General features: G+C 43.4%; 1 protein-coding gene across 1 annotated transcript in view; it reads left to right on the top strand.

The window, feature by feature from the left end:
• Srgap2 (SLIT-ROBO Rho GTPase activating protein 2) overlaps window positions 1-26,134 on the top strand; it is a 222,880-nt gene that overhangs the window by 174,465 nt on the left and 22,281 nt on the right. Inside the window, exons 11-17 of the mRNA XM_051147348.1 lie at window positions 6,050-6,134; window positions 8,747-8,774; window positions 10,538-10,562; window positions 16,287-16,347; window positions 22,940-23,017; window positions 23,792-23,926; window positions 25,962-26,067. Of these exons, the coding sequence (XP_051003305.1) occupies window positions 6,050-6,134; window positions 8,747-8,774; window positions 10,538-10,562; window positions 16,287-16,347; window positions 22,940-23,017; window positions 23,792-23,926; window positions 25,962-26,067 (518 nt within the window). The remainder of the gene's footprint in view (window positions 1-6,049; window positions 6,135-8,746; window positions 8,775-10,537; window positions 10,563-16,286; window positions 16,348-22,939; window positions 23,018-23,791; window positions 23,927-25,961; window positions 26,068-26,134) is intronic.

Here is a 26,134-nt window from a genome sequence, read left to right as displayed (position 1 = left end):
GGACATTTTTGGTGGTGGTAGTGAAAGGGACATTCAGGTCCCCATATTAAAACAGGGACTACTATGCTTGCCAAACCATGCAAGAAACAAAAACCGGCAGCACAACCTGGAAGTTCCCTGCTCTTGGAAAGCTGTGGCGGGATCCCTCCTTGTGGCTTGACTCATAGCTAGTGTGTCTAGTGACCACATGGGCTTTTGGGATAGTTTCCTGGCTGCTTGCTACTGTCATCAGATTAATCTGCCCATGTGACATCAATTGGAAATTTGAAGCATGTCTTACAAAGGTCAGCTGCTTGCAAAGTCTGTGGAAAATTATAGAGTTTTAAACTCGAAGCAATTTTGAAATACCATCTAACCTAGCCTTCTCGTTTGAAAGCTTTGAAGAAGAAAAAAAGGCGAGGGGGGTTTGGGGGGGGGGGCAAATGTAGTAGGATGGATAGCTTGAACAAGGCCTTCATCAACAGCTGAACCCAGAGCTCAGGTCATCTGCTGGCCGCAGGCTCTTCGTCTGTGTCCTGCTGAAGAGCTCGAGGGAAAGGCTCAGCACCTGTCCTCCCGTATTATAAGAAGAGAGGTGTTTTCTGCCCTCCTTGTCTGTTTGCCACTCATCTTGTAGAGCACATCATCCTCAGTGTCTACTTCTTTTTCTTGTCATACCATTTTTAAAAGACTCATATATATCTAAAGGAAACTAAGGAGAGAGTAGAGCTTTACTTTACCCCTGACACTGACTTTCCGGCTTCCTGCCACTGATTGAAACTAGTATATCCTGTTCTTTCAGAGATTTTTCTATGCATAGGCAACCAATAATCTGTCATTAAGTGCCTGCCCGCCCATCCATCTATCTATCTTTCTTTCTTTCTTTCTTTCTTTCTTTCTTTCTTTCTTTCTTTCTTTCTTTTCCAGATAGGAGCCCCTCTGTGAAACAGCCCTGGCTGTCCTGAAACTTGCTTTGTAGACCAGACTAGCCTCAAACTCACATAGACCCTCCTGACTCTGCCTTCCTAGTGCTGGGATCACAGGTGTGCACCACCATGCCCTGCTTAAATGTAATTTTTTAAAGAGGTATTTAGTATGTATACAGTGCTTTGCCTGCATGTGCACCTACAGGCCAGCAGAGGAAATCAGATCACATTAACGATGGTTGTGAGCCACCACGTGGTTGCTGGGAATTGAACTTAGGACCTCTGGAAGAGCAGTTAATGCTCTTAACCACTGAGCCATCTCTCCAGCCCCAGTAAGTGCCCTAAATACAATAAATTACACTGGAAATTGTAACAAATAGGGCTGGTGATGTATCTTAGTAATTAAGAGTGCCTGCCTAGCATGTGTGACACTGAGTTCCATCTTCAGCCCTGCAAGAGACATGTTAAGAAATAAAATATACAGCCGGGTATGATGGCGCACATCTTTAATCCCAGCACTCAGGGAGGCAGAGGCAGGCAGATCTCTGTGAGTTTGAGGCCAGCCTGGTCTACAAAGTGAGTCCAGGACAGTCAAGGCCACACAGAGAAACCCTGTCTTGAAAAACAAAAAACCAAAAACAGCAAAAGGAATAAAATATGATGAATAGAAGTTTACCACTTTTACTGCCCTCCACTTTATTCCTATCACTTATTTTGAATGTTATTCATGTTAATCTAAAAATATTTGTCCCATATCTCACACAAAGCTTTTTCCAGGCCGGGCGTTGTGGCGCACGCCTTTAATCCCAGCACTTAGGAGGCAGAGGCAGGCCGATCACTGTGAGCTCGAGGCCAGCCTGGGTGGGCTACAAAGCAAGTCTAGGACAGCCAAGGCTACACAGAGAAACCCTGTCTTGTAAAACCAAAAACAAACAAACAAAAAAAAACACAACTTTTTCCAATGGCTGGACAGAACTCAGTTGTATAGGTTCATCATTTTTATTTAACCAGTTCTCTGCTGTAAGCAGGTATATTCTCTGGTTAGCCAAGAATTATCAAAGCTTTAGAAAGCTGGAGTTTTTTCTAAATTTTTTTTTTTTTTTTTTTTTTTGGGTGTCCTGTGTAGACCAGGCCGGCCTTGAACTCACAGCAATCCGCCTGCCTCTGCCTCCCGAGTGCTGGGATTAAAGGCGTGCGCCACCACGCCTGGCCCGTTTTTCCTAAATATTTTTATGGAAAATTGAAATATAGGATTTTTTAAAAACAACAACAACATTTTTACAGATTTATTTTTGTGAGCCGGGCGTGGTGGCGCATGCCTTTAATCCCAGCACTTGGGAGGCAGAGGCAGGCGAATCACTGTGAGTTCAAAGCCAGCCTCAGCGAGTCCAGGACAGCCAGGGATACACAGAGAAACACTGTCTCAAAAAACAAAAACAAAAACAAACAAACAAAAAAACAGATTTATTTTTGTTTATGTGTGAGTTTTTGTCTGCATGCAATGCCTTCAAAGATCAGAAGAGGGCATTGGAACCCCAAAACTGTATACATCACTGCTTGTGAGCAAGCATGTTTAGGCTAGAAACTGAACCCAGGTCTTCTCCAAGGGCTGTAAGTGCTGTTAACTGCTGAACCATCTCTCCAGCCCCAAGTATGGAGTTCTCAAATAAGAGGTGAATGAGGAAGGAATTGAAAATTGCAGCTGATAAAGTAACAAAGCCAAACTATCTGAATTCTTAGGGGTAGATTTTGGTAAGACAATAGGAAAAAAGGCAGTCTTGCCCATCAGGCAAGGCACTAGATTTAAGAGCTGTGGTCTGGTATATTACTCTGTGTGTATGGGGGGGGGGTCTGATTATATATAATCTTGATATTATGCCAAATCACCAAAAAGCCACCTAGTCCTCCCTTGCCTCCAGCTGTCTCCGCTTTATGTGCATTCAGCAGCAACTGATCCCTTCTACCTCAGCTCCACTGATAAAGGCAGGGTTGTTTCTCCCCAGCATGTCTGTGCTGACTTCTGGTGAGATGAGGAAGTGATGGATAGCATGTCTGCAGACTCTGGGATCCTTTTTTGTTTTTTGTTTGTTTGTTTGTTTGTTTGTTTGTTTGTCAAGACAGTTTCTCTGTGTAGCCTTGGCTGTCCTGGACTAGCTTTGTGGACCAGGCTGTCCTCGAACTCACAGCGATCCACCTGCCTCTGCCTCCCGAGTGCTGGGATTAAAGGCGTGTGCCACAGAGCATATCTTGATACAGTTTAATCCTTTAGTATTTAATGGAGCCTGAAAAAGTAGCACCATACTTCTTTCTCTGATTGTTATTTATTGTAATGGTTCACCAAGTGACAACTAAAGTCACCCAGTGAGCTGTGAACATTAACTTGGAGTTGGGAATAGAGACTAGTGAGAGAAAGGAATTTTTATTCATCATTTTTCAGAAATTTGGCTGTATTCTAAGCATTCTGGTCTGTGTTGAGGTTATAGCTTCTTGAACTTTCTTCTTTAGAAAACCCTTGAGACTCTTGGGATAACCTTCCAAAGATAGGCCTCTTGGGGTTGTACTGTTCGCAATGGATATTTCCTAGAGGCTTTTCCACTCTGGGTCCTAAGTATGATTCCAAGCCTGCAATTAGGCATTGGATGGGGATTAGGATATCATGCAGGGAGGGCGGACAGCAAGAGAGCTGACAGCGGGAACAGATGGAAAGAGGAAGGTGACAAGAGAGCCTGTTTTCATGCAGATGTTCACATGCAAAGGCATAAAGGATCAGAGAACAGGCCTTAAATAAGACAGCAGAAACGACTTGGCATGGGGATTGTCTCTGGTTTGTTTTATTTAGAGAAGGGATACCCTTGGGGGTTGGGTTTGTAATTGCAAGGAGCAGTCTATACGGAGGAGAATAGGGTTGCTCCTTTATTTATTCATTCTTATATTTATTACATTTCTCCCATCATCTAGGAGAGGCACTAAGCATCATAGATAGCCAGGATAATCAATGACATGGTCTCTGGATAGAAAAGACACCAGAGGGTAACCCTTCTGTGATACCATTGCATGAGAATGGTACCGTGGGATTTACAAATTACCCATAAGGCCATGTGGGCAAGCACAAGAGGCCCAGGGACCATCTCCCAGAAAAGGAAGTTTTCCTTCATTTTCAGTGGGAATGAAGAGGGCAAACTCTGAGTTAAAACTTCATACTGTACAGGGAAAATGTAGAGTAAGAGGAACTCGGAACTTTCCGCTTTTTCTTTATTTATCATTAATGAAACAGTCATAAAATCAAAGGCTTGGCATACAACTGTTTTGTGTTTTTAGTGCATAGTAAAAGACAGAACTATTATTATTAAAATGTTTATTCACTGGAGCAAAGCCAAGTCTCTCTAGTGACTCATGCATTATACTCTGGGAGACCTTCTCATTCGAGCCTGAGTCAAACACTGCAGCAGGAGAGACACGGCCGACTCAGAGCCTCAAAAATGGCTGTAGAGGAGCATGGAAGACGCCCTCACCTTGCACCACCACTTAGTAGATTGCAGTGATGCCCTCCCTCTCCTAGGGTTGTCTTGTCGTCTCTAATATCTCCCTCATATATGTATGAGAGACTATGTGCTAAAGTAGTCTAAAGCCCCCTGGATCGCATTAATGTAAAAAGAATGACTACTATGAAAGGCTGTTCTGCTTCTCTGTAGCTCTGGAATGTAGGAGGTGGTTCATTTTATTATAATGCTTCGGCGCATACACCATCCTGTCAAACTGCATGTTTGAAAACTATTGTGTGACAAAGACTTTCCTGGGAAGACACAAACACACATCTATTTAGTCCAGATAGAGAGCCTATGACAGCCTATGGATACCACCGAAGTCCAACTTGGTGAACCATTGAGTTGTATTGGGGTTACCTATAGGAATATGGTTGAGGGGTTACTGAGAGGAGCAGAAATGACTCAAAGACATCTTCATCACAAAAGCTCTCAAAATCTGGGCCCCTGGGGCCTACTGCGTAGCCTGCAGCAGCTCAGTGGGTTGAAGAGTGTCCTTTCTAGTCAGCTTAGTCTGAACCCCTTCAGCTCAGCTGGTCTCTGCTTCTTTTCAGGCTGCTTGGCTGTCCCTTGCTTCTCCCAGCAGCGGGGCTTGTCTGACATTATCTCAGTATTCTGTATTGTTTACTCTTGGGAGAGAGGGGCCTAGGGAATCTGGTCTGTTTCAGAAACTTCCTGGGCCTGTTTTGAGTTTTTTACTTCCTCTCTTATGGAGCATCCCTGGGAAATGGAATGTTTCGGGGAGGGGGGCGAGGGGCACCTGCTAAACAACAGATAGACACTCCATCACTCCCTTTGAGTAATTCCATTAGTCTCTTCAAACCCCACCACCTTCTTCTCATTACTCAAGTAAAGTGGGAGTGATAATAGTAGTTTATACAGTTGTTTTGAAGATTTAGTGAATTATCCAGTCAAGCACAGTCTCTCAACAAGCCCGACAAGAGTTGATGAGGTGTCAAAACTGAAATTGCAACCTAGCAGGCACAGTTCGCTTGCTGGTGCAGGTGTGGTGGCACATCTCATCCTGTGCTTGGAATCTGTCTATGCATAGAGTAGGTGGCAGCCACTCCAGCCGAGCACTCAGCAACTCCCGACTTTCAACAAGCCTGTAGAAGACTAGAGAATGGGACTTCTTAGGGTCTGGCTTCTACAGGGGCGCTCTGTGGGCTAGCTAAGCATACCGTGACACTACTGCTAGGGCAATGAAATGCCCCCTGGGAGGAGCAGGATGTCAGCCTAAAAGTGACAGACAGCAGGTGCATGTCGTCACACCAACAACACTGACACTCAGAAAGATTGTCTCCCTCCCCCCTGGTCTCCTTCTTCACTGAGACTGAAGGATGCAAAGGAAGGACTTTACTTAGAAAAGCATTTTCTTATCCAGGCCGACATGAAATTCATAGGAAAATCCTGTGTAGGCTACTGAGCCATCGTAAGTATTGTGAGAGAAAGATTCTTTTAAGAATGTAAATGGACTTGGCAGAAATTGAGTCAGAAACTCAGAGCTCAAATGTCCTCTCAGAGGTAATGGAACAGTCGAGCATTTGAGTCCTGTGTTTCTTCAGGAATCTAAGTTCTCTTCTTTCTCCTCTTCCCTTACAGAAAATGAAGGAGTACTTGGAGGGTAGGAACCTCATCACCAAGTTACAGGCCAAGCACGACCTCCTGCAGAAAACCCTGGGAGAAAGTGAGTGTGCGCGTGCTCTGCTGGAGGTTGGTAGAGCAGAGAGGTGGCGCTTCTTCCTCAGCACGTGCCTCCAGCCCTCCAGCCAAATAGCCCCAACTGGTTATGTGAAGGTGTTTCTTTCCTAGCCTGTTCAATGTGCACGCACACCCCACCCCACCCCGAAATTGCTGCTCGTGGAATGAAATGCTATCATTCATCGTGTTTCTTTAAACGGAGCAGCATGTGCCTGCTGTCCACCCAGACCCTTCACCTTCCTGCCGCGTCTGTGGTAAAGGGGCACAGGGCTATCGCCCGTTCAGTCCAGGGGAGAGAGAAGGTCCTCAAATGAAGGGGTATAGACAGACTTGTTGCTTCTTTAGCTTCCAGGGGGAACATTCATTTCCTTTTACTTAAGAGGCCGCCATCTCTCTAGTGTGGCCGAGTGTACTGTCTCATCTCTGGCAATAAGCTTAAGCAGACACTGTGAAGAACTGAGGCAGAGAACTGGACTCTCCCTCCCCAGTCAGCTTCTCTGAGGTTGCTTGGCACCCTGCCCGGGTCTCTTGCCTGGCTCTCAGCATCTTGTGATTAATGGCACGCCCAGGCTGTGGATGCCCCTGAATGTTCTGCCCCTCTTCCCTATCCCACTAATCTTCTCTCTCAAAGATGAGGCCACAGGGAGCATGCGTTCTCGGCAGTGACCGATGAGCCTGTACTCACACAGAAGTCTAACATTTTAAAATAAATCCTTGAGCACTCATCAGACAAACTGTGAAGTAAAGCAAAACGTACAAGACTCATTGGCCTGGTAGCTCAAGAATTGGAATCCTGCTTCTCAGACCAGACTCATCCACCCACACTTCTTGCCTTGTCCTTGTCCTGCCCTGGACAGTTCCCGCCGATGATTTTTTTTTTCTCTAGCATCTTTGATCTTGTTATTTTTTTTTTAAGAAAAAAATTTTTTGCTTTAATGTGAAAAAAAGCCTTTTAGTAACTTTTGATCTTTTCCTACCCAAACAGTTCAGGTCTAGGCATGAGAGCCAAGTTTGCTTACAAAAAGTCTTTACTCTTGAGCTACCAGATTACTTACTGTATGGTAAGTTAAAGGAAAGACAGCCCATAAAACCATTTAAAGAAACTTAGTGCTTTGATTTCTTTTTCTCCAGACAATCTCAGCATAGCCTGGAAGACAGGGGGAAAGGCTTTGGAGCTGTGTGTGTCTGTGTGTGTGTGTGTGTCTGTGTGTGTGTCTGTATGTGTGTGTGTGTGTGTGTGTGTGTGTGTGTGTGTGTGTTTCTACACTTGTATGTACCAAATAATGCTCCTCTAGAGAAATGGAGGTTGGCCATTGGGGCTGCAAATTGCCATAATTTAAAGATGACAAGTTCCAGAGATAGAGAAAAATAATAGCTATAAATCACCCAGTGTGCAAATCATCATGTCCTGCCTTCTGTAAGTATTTGTCACCATAATGCAAGAGCCTCTTCTTCTTGCCACAGAGGGATAATTGATGTGTATGAATATTCCAGAATGGAAATGGGACAGATGTTGAAAATAATGGCTCAGAATAATATTTTTGCAAATGAAAGCCGAGCCTTTGGTAACAGGGCTGTTAAAGGTTGGGGGATGGTATCGCTAAAGAGTAGCTGCACTATCTTAGCAATTAGCAACACTAAATGAAAGAAACAGCCCTCTCCTCCCCCAGCCGTCAGAGGTGCCCTTCCGGGATCTTGAGTAAGGAGTATGGGAGTTAGCTGATCTTGTCTTTCCTGGAGCAGTGCCTGCCCAAGTTTGCCACTGATTTAACTAAGACAGATCAGACTTCTTAACTGTTGGCCCAAAGAAGGCAATGTATGACATCATGGTTTATGCATGCATTTATGCATATTTTTATTTTTCAAATTTCTTACCAACTTTAAGGTTTTCCATTTCATTTTTCAAAGCTATCTGGGGCCCATGAAAATCTTACCACCTGTCATTAGACTGAAAGCCATCGCTTGCTAGCCATGTGGGCACTGACTCTTAGCCCTGCCTCACTAGGCCAGTGTGAGTTAACAGGCGAATTTAGTGTGATTCTACATCTAGAGCCTATGTATCTTCTCCCTCCTCTCTCCACATTCTCTTTCTCCTTCCAAACCTCAGCTCTGTGCGTGCGTGCATGCGTGAGAGTGTGTGTGTGTGTGTGTGTGTGTGTGTGTGTGTTTGCTCATATAGTGACCAATTAGTTTGTCCTGTGTCCTGTGTCTTGTGTCCCCAAAGCCACCTCTCACCACCACTACGCACATCCTCAACACATACATAAGAAGCTGAATTTCGTGGTTTGTTTTTTTTCTCTAAAGTATGATTTGACTTGTTCTTCTTACACATCCATGCCTGTTTTTTGTTTGTTTGTTTGTTTGTTTGTTTTGTTTTTTTGGTTTTTTTTTCCCCCCTTTGGGAAGTAAAACTGACATGATTCAGAGAACCTAGAGCAGCACAGAGTCGGCCCAAAGGGGGTTTGGGACAATCCCTTCTTTCTCTTCTGGCTCCCTAGGAAGATATGAAGGGCATGGTGATTCCTAGGGTGTGCGGCTCTCCCCTCCCCACCCCCCCTTCTGCTTCAACAAATGCATTTTGCCCTTTCCTTTTCACAGGTCAGCGGACAGATTGCAGTCTTGCCAGGTAAGTGGCCCTGGGAAGGGATAAGGAGAGGCCCATGGGAAATAGCATGCTGAGAAAGAGCCTTAGAGGTGTGCTGTGAAAGGCACTGGATGACTTCGCAAAGGAGTGGCCTGGGGCAGGCTGCTTCCTTCTCTGCTTTCCGAGCTCCATCTCCTTTCAAGTGGCTGTGGAGTCGCCGCCATTTAGGAAAGTCTGAGCAAACACTATCATGGGAGTTATCAGTTGATAAAAATCTTCCCAGAAACTCCTCAAAGCCACGATATGACAAAGAAAATAAACATTGGACTCTGGATTTTAGGAATCTCTTAGCTAGAAGACTTCAACATGTGACCTTGAGGAAGTCTCTAACACAAAGATTAGGTGATAGCATTTGTTCTGAGGGGTGTGTGTGTGTGTGTGTGTGTGTGTGTGTGTGTGTGTGTGTGTGTGTGTGTTTATGTGCGCGCGCACATGGAAAAGATGATAGGCCCTAACTAGTGGCTGTTGGTGGATAATGAAATATTGCATCGTGTTGGCTTGCCAAATAGCACTGGGAGAAATCTTTGCTGGTGTACAAGTTTGTAGTCTTCCTGGTTGTCCTGGTCCACCTTCCCTCCTTCTCTACCTCAGCCAAATATTTTCCCTCACAGTCATGACAGTACTATGAGCTGGCAGAGAACAAGACATTCACTTCAGCCAGCACCATGAGATGCCTGAAAGTGTGCTGATTTAAAAGGAGAGCACGCTTTAATGAACCAGATTGCATTATATCAACCTGGCAACTCCTACAGTCATGAGCCCAGTTATAGACTCATTTACAGTTATAGACTCATTATTTAGTGATAACTTAACTTGATTTTCATCATCTTGTCATATTGCATTGCAGCCAAGGTCCTGTTAATGTACTTACCATTCTTGAGGACTGGAGGGAACTAAGAAAATGAAGTTCGGTAGAATCTGTCTCTTGGTTGTATAGTCTTAGCTTCATCAGAGGTGTACCACATCTCGGGAGAGAACTGAGCTGATTCTCCTTGCTGGTTATTCCTTTCTCCACATCTGACCTTGGACTGTTTCATTAGTCTTCTCTTATTGAAGACAAGAGCATTTTGTTAGCTTGGAGAAGTGCTAAGGTTTCAGCAAGGTGCCTTAAGGGCAGGCGAGCAGCAGTCAGAGCAAGGCCCAGCGTCAGCTGGCTTCTACCTTTCCCAAAGCAGGGCAGTGCTGCCCTCCTGTTGATTAATGTATCTGAAACCTTCATGGGATGGGGGAAAGGCTTCTACCGCTGAGCATAGCTTGAAAAGCACCGCAGAGGGGACTTGAGGTTTCTTTTAGACTGAATGTCCTGCCATCTAAATAAAAATCCAGAATTTTCTTTTCCCCAAGAATCTCAAGAGAAGATATACACTCTTTGGTGTTTATTGTTGTTTCTTTTCAAGCAGAAAGATCTTTAAATTGTCTAACATGACTATGTTGTACTACACATTAGACCATTTGTCTCTTATTTAAGGTTTGGATAATGGTAGGCATTAAAACCAGAGGCCTCTGTGCTTCTATGAAAGAATAAAGCTTATTAAGTTTTTGTTGGGAAGTAACTGCCAAGTCTCTTAGCTGTGCCTAGGACTGAGCTCAGTAACGTGATATATTTCATTATCTGCTGTTACAGTTGTTTTACTGTTTTAAAGCTTCAGTTCTGAATTTAGGAGTGGTTGTCTCATTCTGTCTCTATTCTCTTTATTCTTCCTGTTGCTGGACTGGTCTCTTCTGATTGGCTGGGGTCACCACAGACGAAGCTCAACCGTGAGGAAACAGGTAAGAGCCCAACATCCTGGCTCCTGAAAATCGAGTACCTCCCCCAGCCATGACTGAATTCATGGCATGCCTGTGACTTACCTTCGTGTTTGGTTGTATTTTTAGATACGGTTTGGTTAAGACTGTAGCAACCCCTGATTCCAGCTTTCCTGAGATGATCATAGGCTTTTTGATTCACTCTTCCCCTTGATAGTTATTTCACTCTCTTGCGTGTTAAGTTTGGTTTAAACCTGGACAAGCTGTTCCGTAACAGCCATGATTTCCTTCTCTAGGAGACCACGAAGACGCCCCACACCCCCTTACATACACGCTACTGCACCAGCAGCTCAAGGTTGCTGATCCTCAATCTATAAAGCCTTGCTTAAGTTTGTAGGTTTTGATTGTTTCTGGTAATATTGTCATCTTAGATGTATTCCTGATAGTCCCTGATAATGTAGATATGAAGCTGTTCAGGGAATGATACAAAAGACGTGCTCAGCTTGACATGTTTGCACATACTTTCAGCACTGTGTTAAAATCCACTGCTGAGCAGCCAGTTCTCATCCGTGTTAGGAGGAATCGTAGCAGTGGCCTTGAGTAATCCACACAAGGGGAAACCTCAGTACATCTCCTACTTACTCTAAAAGGAAAAAAAAAAAACAAAACATTTAAAGGAAGCATATTTTCATAGTAGCGAAATTCCATTCACTAGGTATAGTCTGTGGTGAGCACTGAGGTGACTGCACTTTCCCTGAGTTTCTCACACCAGCTTTGCAGGAGACAAAGTCAGCAAATACAGGGTGAGAGGTAGGACTAAGAGAGAGAGCATTCTGTCTACCCAGAAAAAAAAAGCTGATCCAGGCCTTTAAAGAGTTATTTGCAGGGATGGAAGATGGCTCAGCAAAGGACTTAAATCTTGCACCATGTGCATGCCTGGTGTCTGCATGGAAGCCAGAGGAGGATATCAGGTCCCCCGGGATGGGACTTACAGATGATAGTGAGCCACTGTGTGGGTGCTGGGATCCCGACCTGGGTCTTCTCCTAGGTCAGCAGGTGCTCTTAACTGCTCAGCCATCTCTCTAGCTTCGTCTGCCTCTGGACAATGGATGTCATTATAATGAGGAAATTCAATCTTGTTTCTTTTCTCTTCCTTCCTTTCTTTTTCTTTTCTACCTTTTCTTTCTTCCTTTCTATTTTTTCTTTTCTGCTCTTTCTTTTTTTCTTTCTTTTTCTTTCTTCTTTTCCTAAAGTACAGCAGCTTGCTTACCATGCAGCTCAGTCTGGCTTTGAGCTTATGATCCGGCTACCTCTGGCTGACAAACTCCAGGACTACAGGCATGTTTGCCATCAGGCCTAGCTATACATTTTTTAATGATAAAAATTTTACTGTAGCTTTTTAACATCTTCTCCCTACAATTCTTCCTCTTCCTTTCCCCCAGGATTTCTCTCAAAAGTTGAGACGCAGAATACCTCTCAAAGATAATTTATTGCATTTTAAATTAATAGGCATAAATACATATACATATCTTACAGACTAAGCAAGCACTTTTCCTTTATTACCAAGATTAGACTTAAACTTGAAATTCTTCACTTCTGATTTAACTGTAGATTTCTTGCTTAAACCTGAAGCATGAGTGTGGGGGCTTTCAGCTTCTGCTGTAGCTGCAGGCGTGCTGGGGTTTGCTGGGCGCTATCTGCCCCTGGCTGGGGTCACCATCAGTGGGGAGTGGCACCCATCTGGCTTACACTGCATATCACTGCACTAAAGCAGTTGCAGGCAAGGTGTGTTCCCCTGGCACCAGATTTGCATCAGACCAGGATTTACCACATGTCCCAGTCCAATAAGGACCTTTAATTTCTTGTTCTTCTAATTCCTCTCTGGCAAGAATTTTTTCTTAGATGGTCAGAATACTAAAATCTTAATTTAGAAGATCTTGTTTATATAAATAACCAAGAAATCAGTGTTTGTTTCTTGTAAAATCAGTTAAATAAGAGAAATAATCTGGCAATTTGCTTTTCTGTAAAGGGTAGGCTCAAACCAGCCTAGACTTTTCCTAGAAAAGAGACCCTCAGCTATTACAGACCTCCTTGCTCCACTCAAGCCCTCATTTTCTCTCTCCCACCGGTGACTTGTATCACTGATCTCCTGGCCTTGCTTCCTGTCATACTTGAAATTTAAGTGTTTTCCTTAGGTGTGATCTACTCTGTGCTTGCCTCATTTTAAAAAGGTTTATTTATTTTATTTTATATATATAGATTTTTTTCGTTTGTATATGGCTTCCCACCATGTGTATGCAGTACCCATGGAAGCCAGAAGAGGGCATCAGGCCTTCTGGAACTGGGATTAGGAATGCTTGTTCATTGCCATATGAGTGCTGAAAATTGAACCTGGGCCCTCTGCAAGAGCAACAAGCACTCATGCTTAATCCCTGAGCCATTCTCCAGCCTCAGACATCATGCAGGATATACATGTATGAAAATGCAACATGCTAGCCCATTAATCCACACAGATTTCATATTCCAGTTAAAAATAAGTTTTAAGACAAAAAAATAAAAATAAAAATCCAATTAGTACTTAAAGAAAGGAACCTTGCCAAACTGTAGACATTGCATGGTTGCCTTCCTAATTGTTTTCTCCTGTAAATTACTGACTACTTATGCAGACGTCTCAGGTCCCCGCAGCTCCCTTAATCTGATGAAATAGAAATTTGCCCTGATTGTCCTTACTAACTATCCCTTTCCAACCTAAGGTTCTATGATCAAAAACATGGTGAGCAAAACAATGAAACTGACGTTGGTTCTAACATCAAGAAAAGAAGGAAAAGAGAACAAAAACAATGAATGAAAACTTAGAGGAAGTGCTGGGGAAGTTGTGTGCAGTTTGTGGTGAGGGATAGATCTTTGGGGTGCCATGGGCGTACATAGGCACATCTGGGAAAGTGAATTTACTTGTAGCTTAGATAACATCACAGGCAGCAGGGAGGATGGTGGGGACATCTGAAACTTCTGGGCTGTTGTTCCTTCCTGGACTGTGCCTTAGACTCCACCCTAGCCTCCTGTCTCTGCCCATCTTTGTCTACCTCTGGGCTACTTCTTCTAATAGTCTCTTGGTGACCACAGGCATGTAGATTGGCTTTGGTACCCTGTTTCCTGAGAATTCTACATATGTCATCCTACTGCAGACTTTACATTTTCTGCACATCCAGACAAAATCTTGCATTCACATAGTTTACTAGTGCCAGTAACCTAGAAATTTCCCAGTGTCCTCCATCATGAGCTTTAGATATAAATCTGGAGCCAGAAAAACTGCAAATCCATTTTGCTACCTTCATTATCTCTCCTGCTACACATTTTCCTAAGAATGGAGGCCTCTTCCCCTTTAATAGTTGAGCCTGGTGTTTACATTAGAATAAGAAAGAAAGCACAAAGATTCTTCCTCTAGGGTTACTTGGCCTGACTGGCAGAAGTCAGTGATCTAGCAAAATGTCAAGTACTTGCCTCTATTCCTGAAAAGCTAGAAGAAGCAGTCAGGCTTGGGAGTCACAAAGATAAGCATTTGGAGCTAGGTGTGGTATCACATTGCCATCAATCCCAGGGAGGCGGAGGCAGGCAGATTTCTGTGTGAGTCTGAGGACAGCCTGATGCATATAGTGAGTTCAAGTCCAGCCTGGTCTACAAAGTGAGTCCAGGACAGCCAAGGCTACAGGGAGGAACCTTGTCTCAAAAAAACAAAGACAAATAAAGAAAAGACTTTGTGGCCTAACACCTCTATAAATGCAGATATTAATATTCATGTACTTGGGGCTGGAGAGATGGCTCAGTGGTTACCAGCACTGGCTGCTCTTGCAGAGGACCCTGGTTCTCTGCTAAAGCTATAGCTCTTTTCTGTCATTTAAAAAACCTTCTGCTACCTTTTCTACCACTGTATCCATAGCCACCATTGTAGGGAATGCCTGCACTTCCTCCACAAACAGTTGCCCTTCATAGATCCATAATTTGACCACTGTTATCCACTATAATTTTCAAAATCATAGTTCCCTCCAACAGAAGTCCATCCTTCATTGTAACACATCCTCCTTCTCTACCACCATTTTCACCACCTTGGTTTCCAAATTCTGGTTCCTCACCAACGTTGTGTCTTACTACTGTAACCAGGTCTTTCACCATTAGTTGCCACCATCGCCTCCAAAGTCATTATATTAATCATCATCACCACCACCACCATAGCCTCCCCCACTACCATAACCAGGACCACCACCATAGCCTCCCCTACTACCATAACCAGGACCACCACCATAGCCTCCCCTACTACCATAACCAGAACCACCCACCATAGCCTCCCCCACTACCATAACCAGGACCACCACCATAGGCTCCCCTACTACCATAACCAGGACCACCACCATAGCCTCCCCCACTACAATAACCAGGACCACCACCATAGCCTCCCCTTACTACATAACCAGGACCACCCACCATTAGCCTCCCCTACTACCATAACCAGGACCACCACCATAGCCTCCCCTACTACCATAACCAGGGCCACCACCATAGCCTTTCCTACTACCAGAACCAGGACCACCACCATAGCCTCCCCCACTACCATAACCAGGACCACCACCATAGCCTCCCCTACTACCATAACCAGGACCATCACCATAGCCTCCCCTACTACCATAACCAGGACCACCACCATAGCCTCCCCTACTACCATAACCAGAACCACCACCATAGCCTCCCCTACTACCATAACCAGGACCACCACCATAGCCTCCCCCACTACCATAACCAGGACCACCACCATAGCCTCCCCCACTACCATAACCAGGACCACCACCATAGCCTCCCCCACTACCATAACCAGGACCACCACCATAGCCTCCCCCACTACCATAACCAGGACCACCACCATAGCCTCCCCTACTACCATAACCAGGACCACCCCATAGACTCTTCTTCCACCAAAAATTTCACCATGACCAAAATTACCTCCAAAGTTGACTCCTTGACCTCTAAAGTTGCCAGATTCACCTCCACAACCTCTCTGGCACCCGGCAGACTGTACCTCTTGGTCAGAAAAGGCCTAATTCACTTCACATGTATGACCATTAATTGTGTGGTATTTCTGAACAATTTTACCAACTGTAGCATGACCATCAATTTACAAAGGCAAATCTTCCTTTTTCCACTCTTGTTTATCCTTCATAGTTTCCATGATTTCAGTCTTGCCATACTTTTCAAAGCAGTCTCTCACATCCTCTCTATGTTCTTTAGTGCCACAAACAGACATTGTCTTTACTGATAATGGGCACCAGGCTTTACAGAATCCTTTTTAGAAACAGCTCTGGGGTTCTACCACACCCATCAACCTTGTGTGGTTGAGCACATACTGCTGTATCTTCTTCTTCAATACAAGAGTAAGTTCACAAGAACTAAGCCCCTAGAACGTTTTGTTAGTGGGGTCTCTCATTACCATACCATCTGTAAGTGTTCCTCATTTCTCAGTTCTCTTAAACTGTTATCTGTCTTCTCAAAGCTAAGACCACCAATAAACACCTTCCTCAACTGCTCTGGTTCCTTCAGTCCGTGGCCTTCCCGCTCCTCCTCCTCTCCCCACGAGCATCAATGAAGAGTCAGACTGGGGCAACCAGACAAGGGTTTTAGCTCCATTTTGAGACCAGACTCATTTCTTCTAATTTTGGCTTTAATTTCTATATTTCTTTTTTTGTTTTGTTTGTTTTTCAGGATTCCAGCCAGGCAATTCCTCTGGTGGTAGAAAGCTGCATCCGGTTTATTAGCAGACATGGTAAGCAGGAATACAGCTTTGCTCTTATTTGTACAAAAGCTAGAACTTCAAAGAATCTTTTTCAGAACAAGAATAGAGGTAGTTGGAGCTGGAGATGGTTCAGTGGGTAAGAGCATTCACTGCACAACCGTGAGGACCTTAGTTCAGATTCCAAGACTTACATGACAAGGAGAGCAGGATTTTATGCCCGTCTGTAACTCTGGTGCTATGGAGGGCAAAGACAGGAGGACCTCTAAGGCTTGCTGACTGGCACTCCACCCCTGAAAAAAATCCTGTAACATCCAGGTTCAGGGGAGAGACACTGCCTCAAAGGGATGTCTCAAAGGCAGGAAAGATGAGCGTAGAGAACAGTCAACACCGTTCTCTAGCCCCCATAGCTACATACAGGCACATGTAGTCATGTATGTACATATTCACCAGAGAGAGAGGAATAGAGATTGCCTTCCCATCCCCACACTCTTAGAAAAGGAATAGTCTTGCTCATGCATATGCTATTTGCTTCTACAGAAAGGCCATACCTACCTACATGCTGGTACCCCCCAGGCTTTGGCCTAGCCACTTACCATGCTCTTTTCTAGCTCCAGAGTCTTAAATAGCAGCTGCTCTGTGACTAAGTGCAGCTAGACTATGTGGTGGTAAGAAAACTAGTAGCTTTGGCCTTGGCGTATGTGGATATCTCCCATGGCACAGCCTAACCATTTTATCCTATTGGCCATAACAGAATGGCTTGAAACAATTCTATATCTGATGTTGTACAGATTGTGTATATAATATTCAGATTTTGTCTTAACTTTATTCCACTGGACACAGTGTCTCCCATGAGGTCAATAACCATCTTAAAGGAGTATCCACCTTTTGCGAGTCTTCGGAATCAGCCAAATTGTACTTACCCTTCTGCTTGGCAAAGCTATCAGATTTAGTTCCACTCTTTACCAGCTAATGGCCTCATTAGACAGACTTTAACAGTGGAAATAATTACCAACAAGTGTATTTTCCAAAGGTGAGAATATTTAGAAAACAGAGATATCTATGCTGGCCTTTAAAATGTCTAGAAACTAGCATCAGAAATTGTTTTTACATACTTTAAAAGGTCATAAGTGACCATCCTGGAGCTAAGGAAGCTAAGTATTGCTAGTTTAAATTCCAAGGTAGCCACTTTTTACTCTGTCCCCTTGCCTCCCTCCCTCCCTATAAACTGGGATATTTCTAAGATTCATTATTGAAACAGTAATTATTTTAGCATTCTTGTATCTTATTCTACTCTCCAGCAACTATACATTTTTAATGTTATCTCAGTTCACTTGAAATATGAGCCCTGTTATCACTTTTGGACAATCAACAAATATTTTTATAAGCCCCTGACAATGCTGAGCATCATGTATTGCCAAGAAAGGAAACATAAAGAGGGGTAATATACTATGCTTGTCTTTAAGTGGCTTTATGATGCATTTGGAAGAAAATAAGTAAGCAGATAGTAAGTTAATGAAATAAAATAGTAGTAATTGGCAGCAACAGAATACAGAATTTTACAAGATAGCAGTAATTAATACAAAAGGAGCTGGAAAGATGAATCCAAGCTGAGTTTAGTAGAATAATGATTGGCACCTAAAGAACAATGGGAGGATGGTGCAGATGCATTCCTCCATGCATTCATTTGTTCGTTCAACACAAAAGTCTATATTGATTGCTTATTATAAACCAGTAAAAAGGTTCTTCCTGAACCTTTTGTTCCACTGAAGAACAAACTTGATCAGCCAAAAAACAAATTGACTTGCAATATTTCCAGTGCTGGTGTATGTCTTAAAGCAGAGCAAGTGTGGGATGGGGGGTGGAGAGAGGCATTATAGCGGGCCATACAAAGCCCACACTAGGGTGGAGTTGTGGGAAAGGGTGATCCATGTGTCCATGGGAAAGAAGAGTATTTTGTGGAGAGAGAACACAAAATGTAGAAACTGTTGACGTATGTACTGAAAGTAGAGAGGCTGAAGCACGAAGAGCGAAGGGAGGCTGACGGGGGAGGATGGCGCAGCCCGAGGCGCTCATGGCTGTGTTGGCTACAGCTGGCATTTGGGTTTTATTCTGAGTGAGGTGTTGGAGAATTCTAAACACTAATCCTGTGTTTGAATCTCTGGAGGCTGCCTGGAGATTAGAACCAGAAGGAGGAAGGAAGAAGCTCCTGCAGTAAGCCCAGGGGTACCATGATAGCTGAGGCTAGGCAGCCTGTTAGCCATGGTGTTAGCTGAAACGTGAAAGGTCCAAGTATCATGGCTTGAACATACCTATCACTACACCTGCACAGACATAGTTCATGAAGAGATAAAAGTGCGGCATATTTGCGTGAGGGTGTAGACTAGGGTAATACTCTTGAATGTAAATTTGGCAATATCTAGCAAAATAATATATGTACTTGTTCAATTTGGCAGTATTTCTAGGAGTTACTGTAAATGTATGCCTCAAACAATGTTTTTTTTTTTTTTTTTTTAAAAACACCTGTTCATAAGACCGTTTGCAGTAGCATTATTTATAATTGCAAATAGTATGAACATCCTGAGTGCACCGGCATGAGTGATTTTGAACCCATGGTACATCAGATAGTGCAGCAGTGTGTCACTGTGAAGATGGTGAGCACGAGCTTCATAGGCTGATACAGAGAGATTTCAAGGATATATTCTTAAGTCAAAAAACAAGATACAAAACAGTGTTTAATGTATTTTCACATAAAAATGAAGATTTATAAATGCGTTGACTATGTATGTATCTTTTCATTTCTACAGAAAAATACAGGGACAAAAAGTCTAAAAGCCAGTATTTTACTGGTTTGTCATTACAAGTAAACAGTAGATCCAAAAGAGTGACTATATTCTCTGGTTTTTTACTTTAGAATGACGTTAGTGGTCCCCATACACAAAAGATAAATGAAGAAGTAAAACTAAGACGTGAAAAAAAAACCCACATGGAATGTGAACAGTGACAAGGAGGGCTAACCACATCACAGATGAGAATGGTGCACCAATAAATCATTGTAGATATTTTGATTTTTAAGACATTAAACTTACAATTTGGCTAGTAAAATGCCTAGCATGCAAGTTTAAGGGCCTGGGTTCAGATCGCCAAAACCCACATAACAAGCTGGGTATGGCAGCACACGCCTGTAACCCCAGTGCTAACTGCATGTAGGAAGCAAAGACTGGGAGGTCACTGAGCCTCACACCCAGCCAGCCCAGTGAAAGCAAAGAGCTTAAGGTCAGGGAGGGACCTTATCTTTAAAGTAGCAAAGGTGGGGAACAATAGAGGGCAACACCTGATGTTGACCTCTGGTCTCCACACATATATGCATGCATGCATGTATACACTCCCATTAACAAGTACATGCAGTGCTCCACACACTCAAAAGACAAAAGGAGTTATAAATAAATATTATTCATAAGAATTAATACTTTTAGCCGGGCATGGTGGCGCATGCCTTTAATCCCAGCACTCGGGAGGCAGAGGCAGGCGGATCGCTGTGAGTTCAAGGCCAGCCTGGTCTACAAAGCAAGTCCAGGACAGCCAAGGCTACACAGAGAAACCCTGTCTCGAAAACTAAAAACAAAAAAAGCCGGGCATGTTGGCGCACGCCTTTAATCCCAGCACTCAGGAGGCAGAGGCAGGCGGATCGCTGTGAGTTCGAGGCCAGCCTGGTCTACAAAGTGAGTCCAGGATGGCCAAGGCTACACAGAGAAACCTTGTCTCGAAAAACAAAAAAAAAAAAAAAAAAAAAAAAAAGAATTAATACTTTTATCATAGAAGTGTTGATTAACAATTATGAAATTGCATGTATTCTAGGACTAAACCAGTAAATACCTTGTTGATTTGGGATTGTGGGAGGGGAATGTACGCTAGGACAGTTGTGTTCTATACTGGCCTAGAACTTACTAGAAGAACTATAGTGGCTGCAAACTTGCAGTGATCTTCCAGCTTCAGCCTCCAGAGTGTTATAGGTCAGAGCCATCGCTTCTGGCTATTGATGGGGTTTGGGGTGTTTTTTTGGTTTTGTTTTTGTTTTTTCAATCTCAGCACATAATAGCTAGTCAAAAAGTATTTGTCTAGCTGAATTGCTATTTGCACAAGGAAACTATTCAAGGAATTCATGGAGTCCCTAAAAAGCTATGCATAATTTGAGTATGTACTTTTAGTAGATTCATAACCTTTGTTAGCCTCAAAGGATTCTATGGTACAACAAGTGCTAGGAGTTTTTACATCCCAACTGTCACAGTATCCTCTGTAGGGCAAATAGATGAGGAAACTAAACCTCTTCGTGGTGCCGAGTCAGGGGATCCAGGAGGACGTACAAGAGAAGGAATCTGAGGGAGCACCAAAATAACCATCAGGAAATTCTTTTTAATCTACTATTTTCAAGAAAGGACTGTGTGGTGGTGGTTGTAATGGTCAGTTTAAGAATTATGTAGGAGAGCAACTCTTAGCAACAAGTCCAGCAGGTTTTAAGACATTTCCAGATCGCTTACCCAAATCTAAAGTGGTTTTATGCTTTCGTGTTAGCGTGTGCTAAGAAAAACAAAGACTAGAGATTGTGGATATGTTACTTAGGTTCTGCATTGTAGCAAAATGCCACATGGTTTCTCCTTTTTAGAAAACTTACTGTTCCTCCTCTGGTAATTATCACATCAGGGGCTCTAAAGATTCTGTCTGGTGGGACAGTGAGATGACTCAGTGGGTAAAAGTGCTTGCCTTGCACACCTGATGGTGTGAGTTCAGTCCTCAGAACATGGACCTCCATACATGTACCACAGCACACATGCCTGCACACACACAATAATAATAATAAAAATAGGTCCTAATCTAGAGATTAGGTCCTGTTCTCTAGGAGAACTGGAAACCAGACTGAAATAGAGCTCAGTATTTTAGGCCAGTTGTCTGATTTCCAACAAGCTCATCTCTTATTTGTTCTTCCTGTGATTCCACAGGCCAAGGCTACATGTCCTTAGCCATCAAACCTACCCAGAAGCACTGAGGTGCCCCTCTCAAGAAGTTGTGTAGGACTTCCCCAGCTAAAACACACCAACTAGCCTGGTTTGAAATGATATTTCCTTATACCCTGTGTTTCCGATAAGTCTTTGGGTATGTTTCTGTTTGTGTCAGAGCCTTGCTATTTATGATATATTCTGTGTTTAAACAACAATTTCTGGCTCTCGTACCCCATTTGATGACTAACGTAGTACCACAGCACTGGCATTGATGGGATTTTAATGTTGCTTGTTGACATATTCCTGTGAGGAATATTTCAGAGATTACCTTAGAGGAACAAACAACTTACATCTTATTCCAAGCCAGGTAATCACATTCCTTCACTTACTTTCTGTCAGATTCCACAATATCAGTCTTGGCCTGTGTGGTATATACCTCCCGAAATCTAATTGAATACAGCGCCCCTTACTTCAAGGGTAATTCTGAAACAACTAGCAAAATACACCATTATTCTATCTGGTTGTTTTTCTAGAATCAATCTGAGATTTATATCAAGGATTTTGGAGGATCACAGAGAAATGTTGACAGAGGAGCCCAAGGCTTGGAAGGAGGCCCTGAGACAGCTAGAGACCCTGGTTAAGCCTGCTCACTGGCCAGTCAGTAGTGCTGTGTTCCCTGACTTCTCTTACTGGTTTACAGTCCCATGTGTGCTGTTCTCTGTAAACGGTGTCAAGCACAAACAGGTCAAGATGGCCCCCTCCCAGCCTCTGTACTTGCAAACCAATAGGCCCCATGTCCGACACTGAAAACTCAGTCTGTGATTGCAGCCACAAGACTGCCTTTGAGTTCTGCCTGGTTCTTCTGTCATCATTTACCAGTCCCTCGCCTAGATGATAGGATTACTGCCAACCCAGACCCTGTACAGTTATATAATGACCAAATACCTCCTGGGAAAGCATTAGTGGCAGTCACTGTATAAGCTTATTTTTCATGACTGTCTCTACTCCAGCAAAATCATGAGAAGATAGTGTTTGACACCTTACACTGCGGCATTTACATGTTTTCTTTAGAAAAACAAAGCAGTCAAGGACCAGTACCTAGGTCAAAGACTGACAGTGTTAGCTATTGACTGCTCATTTTTGTTCTTAGGTCTTCTGTTTTTTCATCACTTCTGAAAGCATTTTCCCTGGAATAATGGGGTTAATGTTAAAATGCTAAAGAAATCATAACAACCCCAGCCTTTCTCTGCTAGCCTCTCTAATGGCACCTAATATTTTGCCTTCCAATTCTCACCTCCATTCTTGACCACAGGCAATGAGAAAGCACCAACAAGTGACTTCCCTGCTCTACAGGTAGGAACATGACACTAAAAGCAGGAGAGGCCACAGCTTAGGAATCTCCCTTAGAATCAGAAGAGACTGTGGCCTGATGTTTTCCTTACACTAATGCTTCATAATCATCCCAGAGACTTTTCCAACATCACTGCCCTCCCTTTGTCCTAAAAAAGAAAAGACAAAAGACATAGTACCAATGGAGATGAGTATTCTATTAATCTTGGCCTTATGATTGTGAACTTGCTTTTTTTTTTTCTTCCCCACTTTAACCACTTTATTTTGTGTGTTTCTAGGCCTACAACATGAGGGAATTTTCCGAGTGTCTGGATCACAAGTAGAAGTGAATGACATAAAAAATGCATTTGAGAGAGGTGAGGTGGGAGTAAACAGCCATAATAAGACTAAATGTTTACCATCCTTGGAGAGCTGGTGCCACATTTTCCCCCTGTGCTTATAAAGCCAAGAAGTTGCCTGTTTTCTTGGTACTTTCAGGAGATACACAGAGACATGCTGGGGCATGTCCCAGTTTCCTTCTTTCCTAGCCTCGCCCATCCTGCTTCATTCCTATGGTGATCTGCCAAAACCCAAGTAGTTACTATATATCCAGGCAGTTTATAGCCGTATCCAGAACCCTTGGTGGCAGTTAATATCAGGGCTAATGTGCCTGTTCATTGTATCGCATTTATCATCTTGTGGTCTATTAAGGTAATGGGCAAGCCTTGGCAATTTCTGTCAGTGTAATGGATATATATAGTTTCAATTTAAGGTTGGTGTTATCATTAAATTTAATTACATTTGATATGAAGTTTTCCATGGGGATTCTGGGATGACTGTTCTGTCAGTAGGTGTCCTTTGCTATGGTAGTCAGAGAAACTGGCCTCCTGGCCTTGTTTTCCCTCCACCAGAGGCTTAGTCTCCTCTCCTGTTCATGATTCTTGTGAGAGAAACAGTTCCTGGTTTCCACCTCCCAACCCACAGGGAATGTTCATTAGGCTGAACAGTCTGCCACATCATGGCCACCATGCTGGGTAGAGAAATAATGAGGCGAGGAAGTAAATAGGTCACCCTCCCCCTATCTCTGCCTCATCCTATGTGATTTGCCTAACTCTCTTTCTTTCCTTGTGGCTTGGGGGCTACCTCTTCAGGAGAGGACCCCCTGGCCGGGGACCAGAATGACCATGACATGGACTCCATAGCTGGTGTTCTCAAGCTTTACTTCCGGGGCCTGGAACACCCACTCTTCCCCAAGGACATCTTCCATGACTTGATTGCCTGTGTCAGTAAGTATCGTTACGCCTCATGAATGGCAGCAAGCTATTTGGAAGTTTTCGTTGATTCATTTCCTTATAAGTTTTTCAATAAAGTTTTTCTTTTCTATTTATTTCTGCCAGTGAGTTTTACCTCTTTATCTCCACTGTTTTATCCCTAGTAGGGGTAGAGAAAGAATGATTTTACGGTAATAGTATAGGAATCAAGTCCACACTTTTTCCTTTCTAGTTTATCCTTTCTAATTTATCTCAGTCATTAATTCCTTAATATCTCTGGGTTTCATCTTTTTAGTAAAATGCTTTTAAATTCATCCATAAGATCCAGTCTTGTCAGTCTTAAAGCTTTTGTACAATGTCTGAACTATTAGCAGGACCAGAGGAAAGTGTAAACACTGGCCGTGCTCCTTGCTTATTGTTTGATATGTGCCATGGCTTACCTGCTACATATACTCACATGTCTCTGCAAACAAGAAAAGCCCCTCTGTGTGCTTTCCCAGAGAAAGATCTGTTTTCATTAGAATTCTCCATTAGGACTTGAAAAGCAATTCCTAGACATTTAGTTTAATTCATGATACTGAAACATCCTACCACTTGGTTCCATGGAAAGCAATCCATGGAGATTTAAATTCATATTAAGTCATTCAGGAAGCAGATTATCTTACTTAGGATTTCTATTGCTGTTAAAACACCATGACCAAGAGCATCTCAAGGAGGAAAAGACTTCCATCACTAAAGAAAGTCAGAGCAGGAACTCAAATAGGGTCAGAATTTAGAGGCAGGAACTGATGCAGAGGCCATGGGAGGGTGCTGCTTACTGGCTTGATCCCCACAGTTTTCTCAGCCTGCTTTCTTACAGCTCCTGTGACCACCAGCCACCCACGTGAGGTGGGCCCTCCCACATCAGTCAAGAAAACACACCACAAGTTTATTCACAGGCTAATCTGGTGGGGGCATTTTCTCAGTCAAGGTTCCCTCTTCCCAAATGCCTCTAGCTGGTGTCAAGTTGACATAAAGGTAGCCAGTACCTAGTCCCTATCTAAATGATGGCCCCAGAAGATGAAGAGAGTTAGTGCAAAAAAGGTCTTTTCCCAGGTTGAACAAGGCCTTCCTTCATGCCTCCTGAGATTTCAGTTTACCTCAGCATTTGGACTGATTGATTGATTGTTTCTCTTGATTGTTCTGAGAAAAGCCCAGGGTACCTAGGATGCTAGTCTCTGTGTGAGAGTCTAATGGAAAGGAGTTTTATGGTTATTACTTACTTACATGCATACATACCTCGTGTCTTTTCTAAGACTGGACCTAAGTGAATTCTCTTACATTGGGCGGGAGTTGCCAAGACACACCAGATTCCTCGGCTGCCCAGTTCTTATTCTTGCTTCTAATCCAGTATTTGCTGTTTATTTTTTGTTCACATAAAGATATATAACACACTATGGAAGTTGGAAGCTGTTCTTGACAGAGGTCACAAGCATATCACCAAATCTGTAACTAACATGACCGTAGCACAAAAAAAAAAAGACCTCTCTAGTCTTCTTCACAGATTTTACTACTTCTCTGGGGTCCCTCTATCTTCTGTCTAGTCAGGCTCTGCTCATTTCTACTTTAGATAGGGAGGGGGAAGTCAGGCATATCCAGAAGAGGAATAAATAACTATGTGTAGAGGGGTCAACAAAGCATTTGCACAGCCTCTGTCCCTTCTCATGTGTGGGGCCCATCAAGACTGAAAATTCAGCAGTCATGACAGGCTTGAGGTAACCTTTATATCTATTGCTGCTTAAATTAGAGAGCAGAGATATCCAACTCCTTCTGTGTCCATTGGAACATACACACAGAGTCCTGTATCAGTCAGGGTGTGGGTCCCCGCATGCGCTGTCTTGAAACAGCCTCATCCCACAGTACGTACAGGGCAAAACTCCCGTCGCTGTCCCATGGCTGTGTAAGAGCGGGCTCTGCTTGCTCTGGGAGTTACAGTGCATGGGAAGAAGCCTCTGACTGTTCCTTCTGGGATCACGGTCATGCTGGAGGTAACGTATCTTTCTTCTTTCAGCAATGGACAACCTGCAAGAGAGAGCTGTGCATATCCGGAAAGTCCTTCTGGTCCTGCCCAAGCCCACTCTGATTATCATGAGATACCTCTTTGCCTTCCTCAATCAGTGAGTAGCCTTCACAATGAAAGACTCGGCTTTGACTGCACAGAGCTTTCACACAGATCTATGTCTA

This window comes from Acomys russatus, chromosome 6, assembly GCF_903995435.1.
Source record: "Acomys russatus chromosome 6, mAcoRus1.1, whole genome shotgun sequence".
Classification (NCBI taxonomy): domain Eukaryota; kingdom Metazoa; phylum Chordata; class Mammalia; order Rodentia; family Muridae; genus Acomys; species Acomys russatus.
The sequence above is the reverse complement of the archived record's forward strand: the minus strand, read 5'-3'. Positions and strand labels throughout refer to the sequence as shown.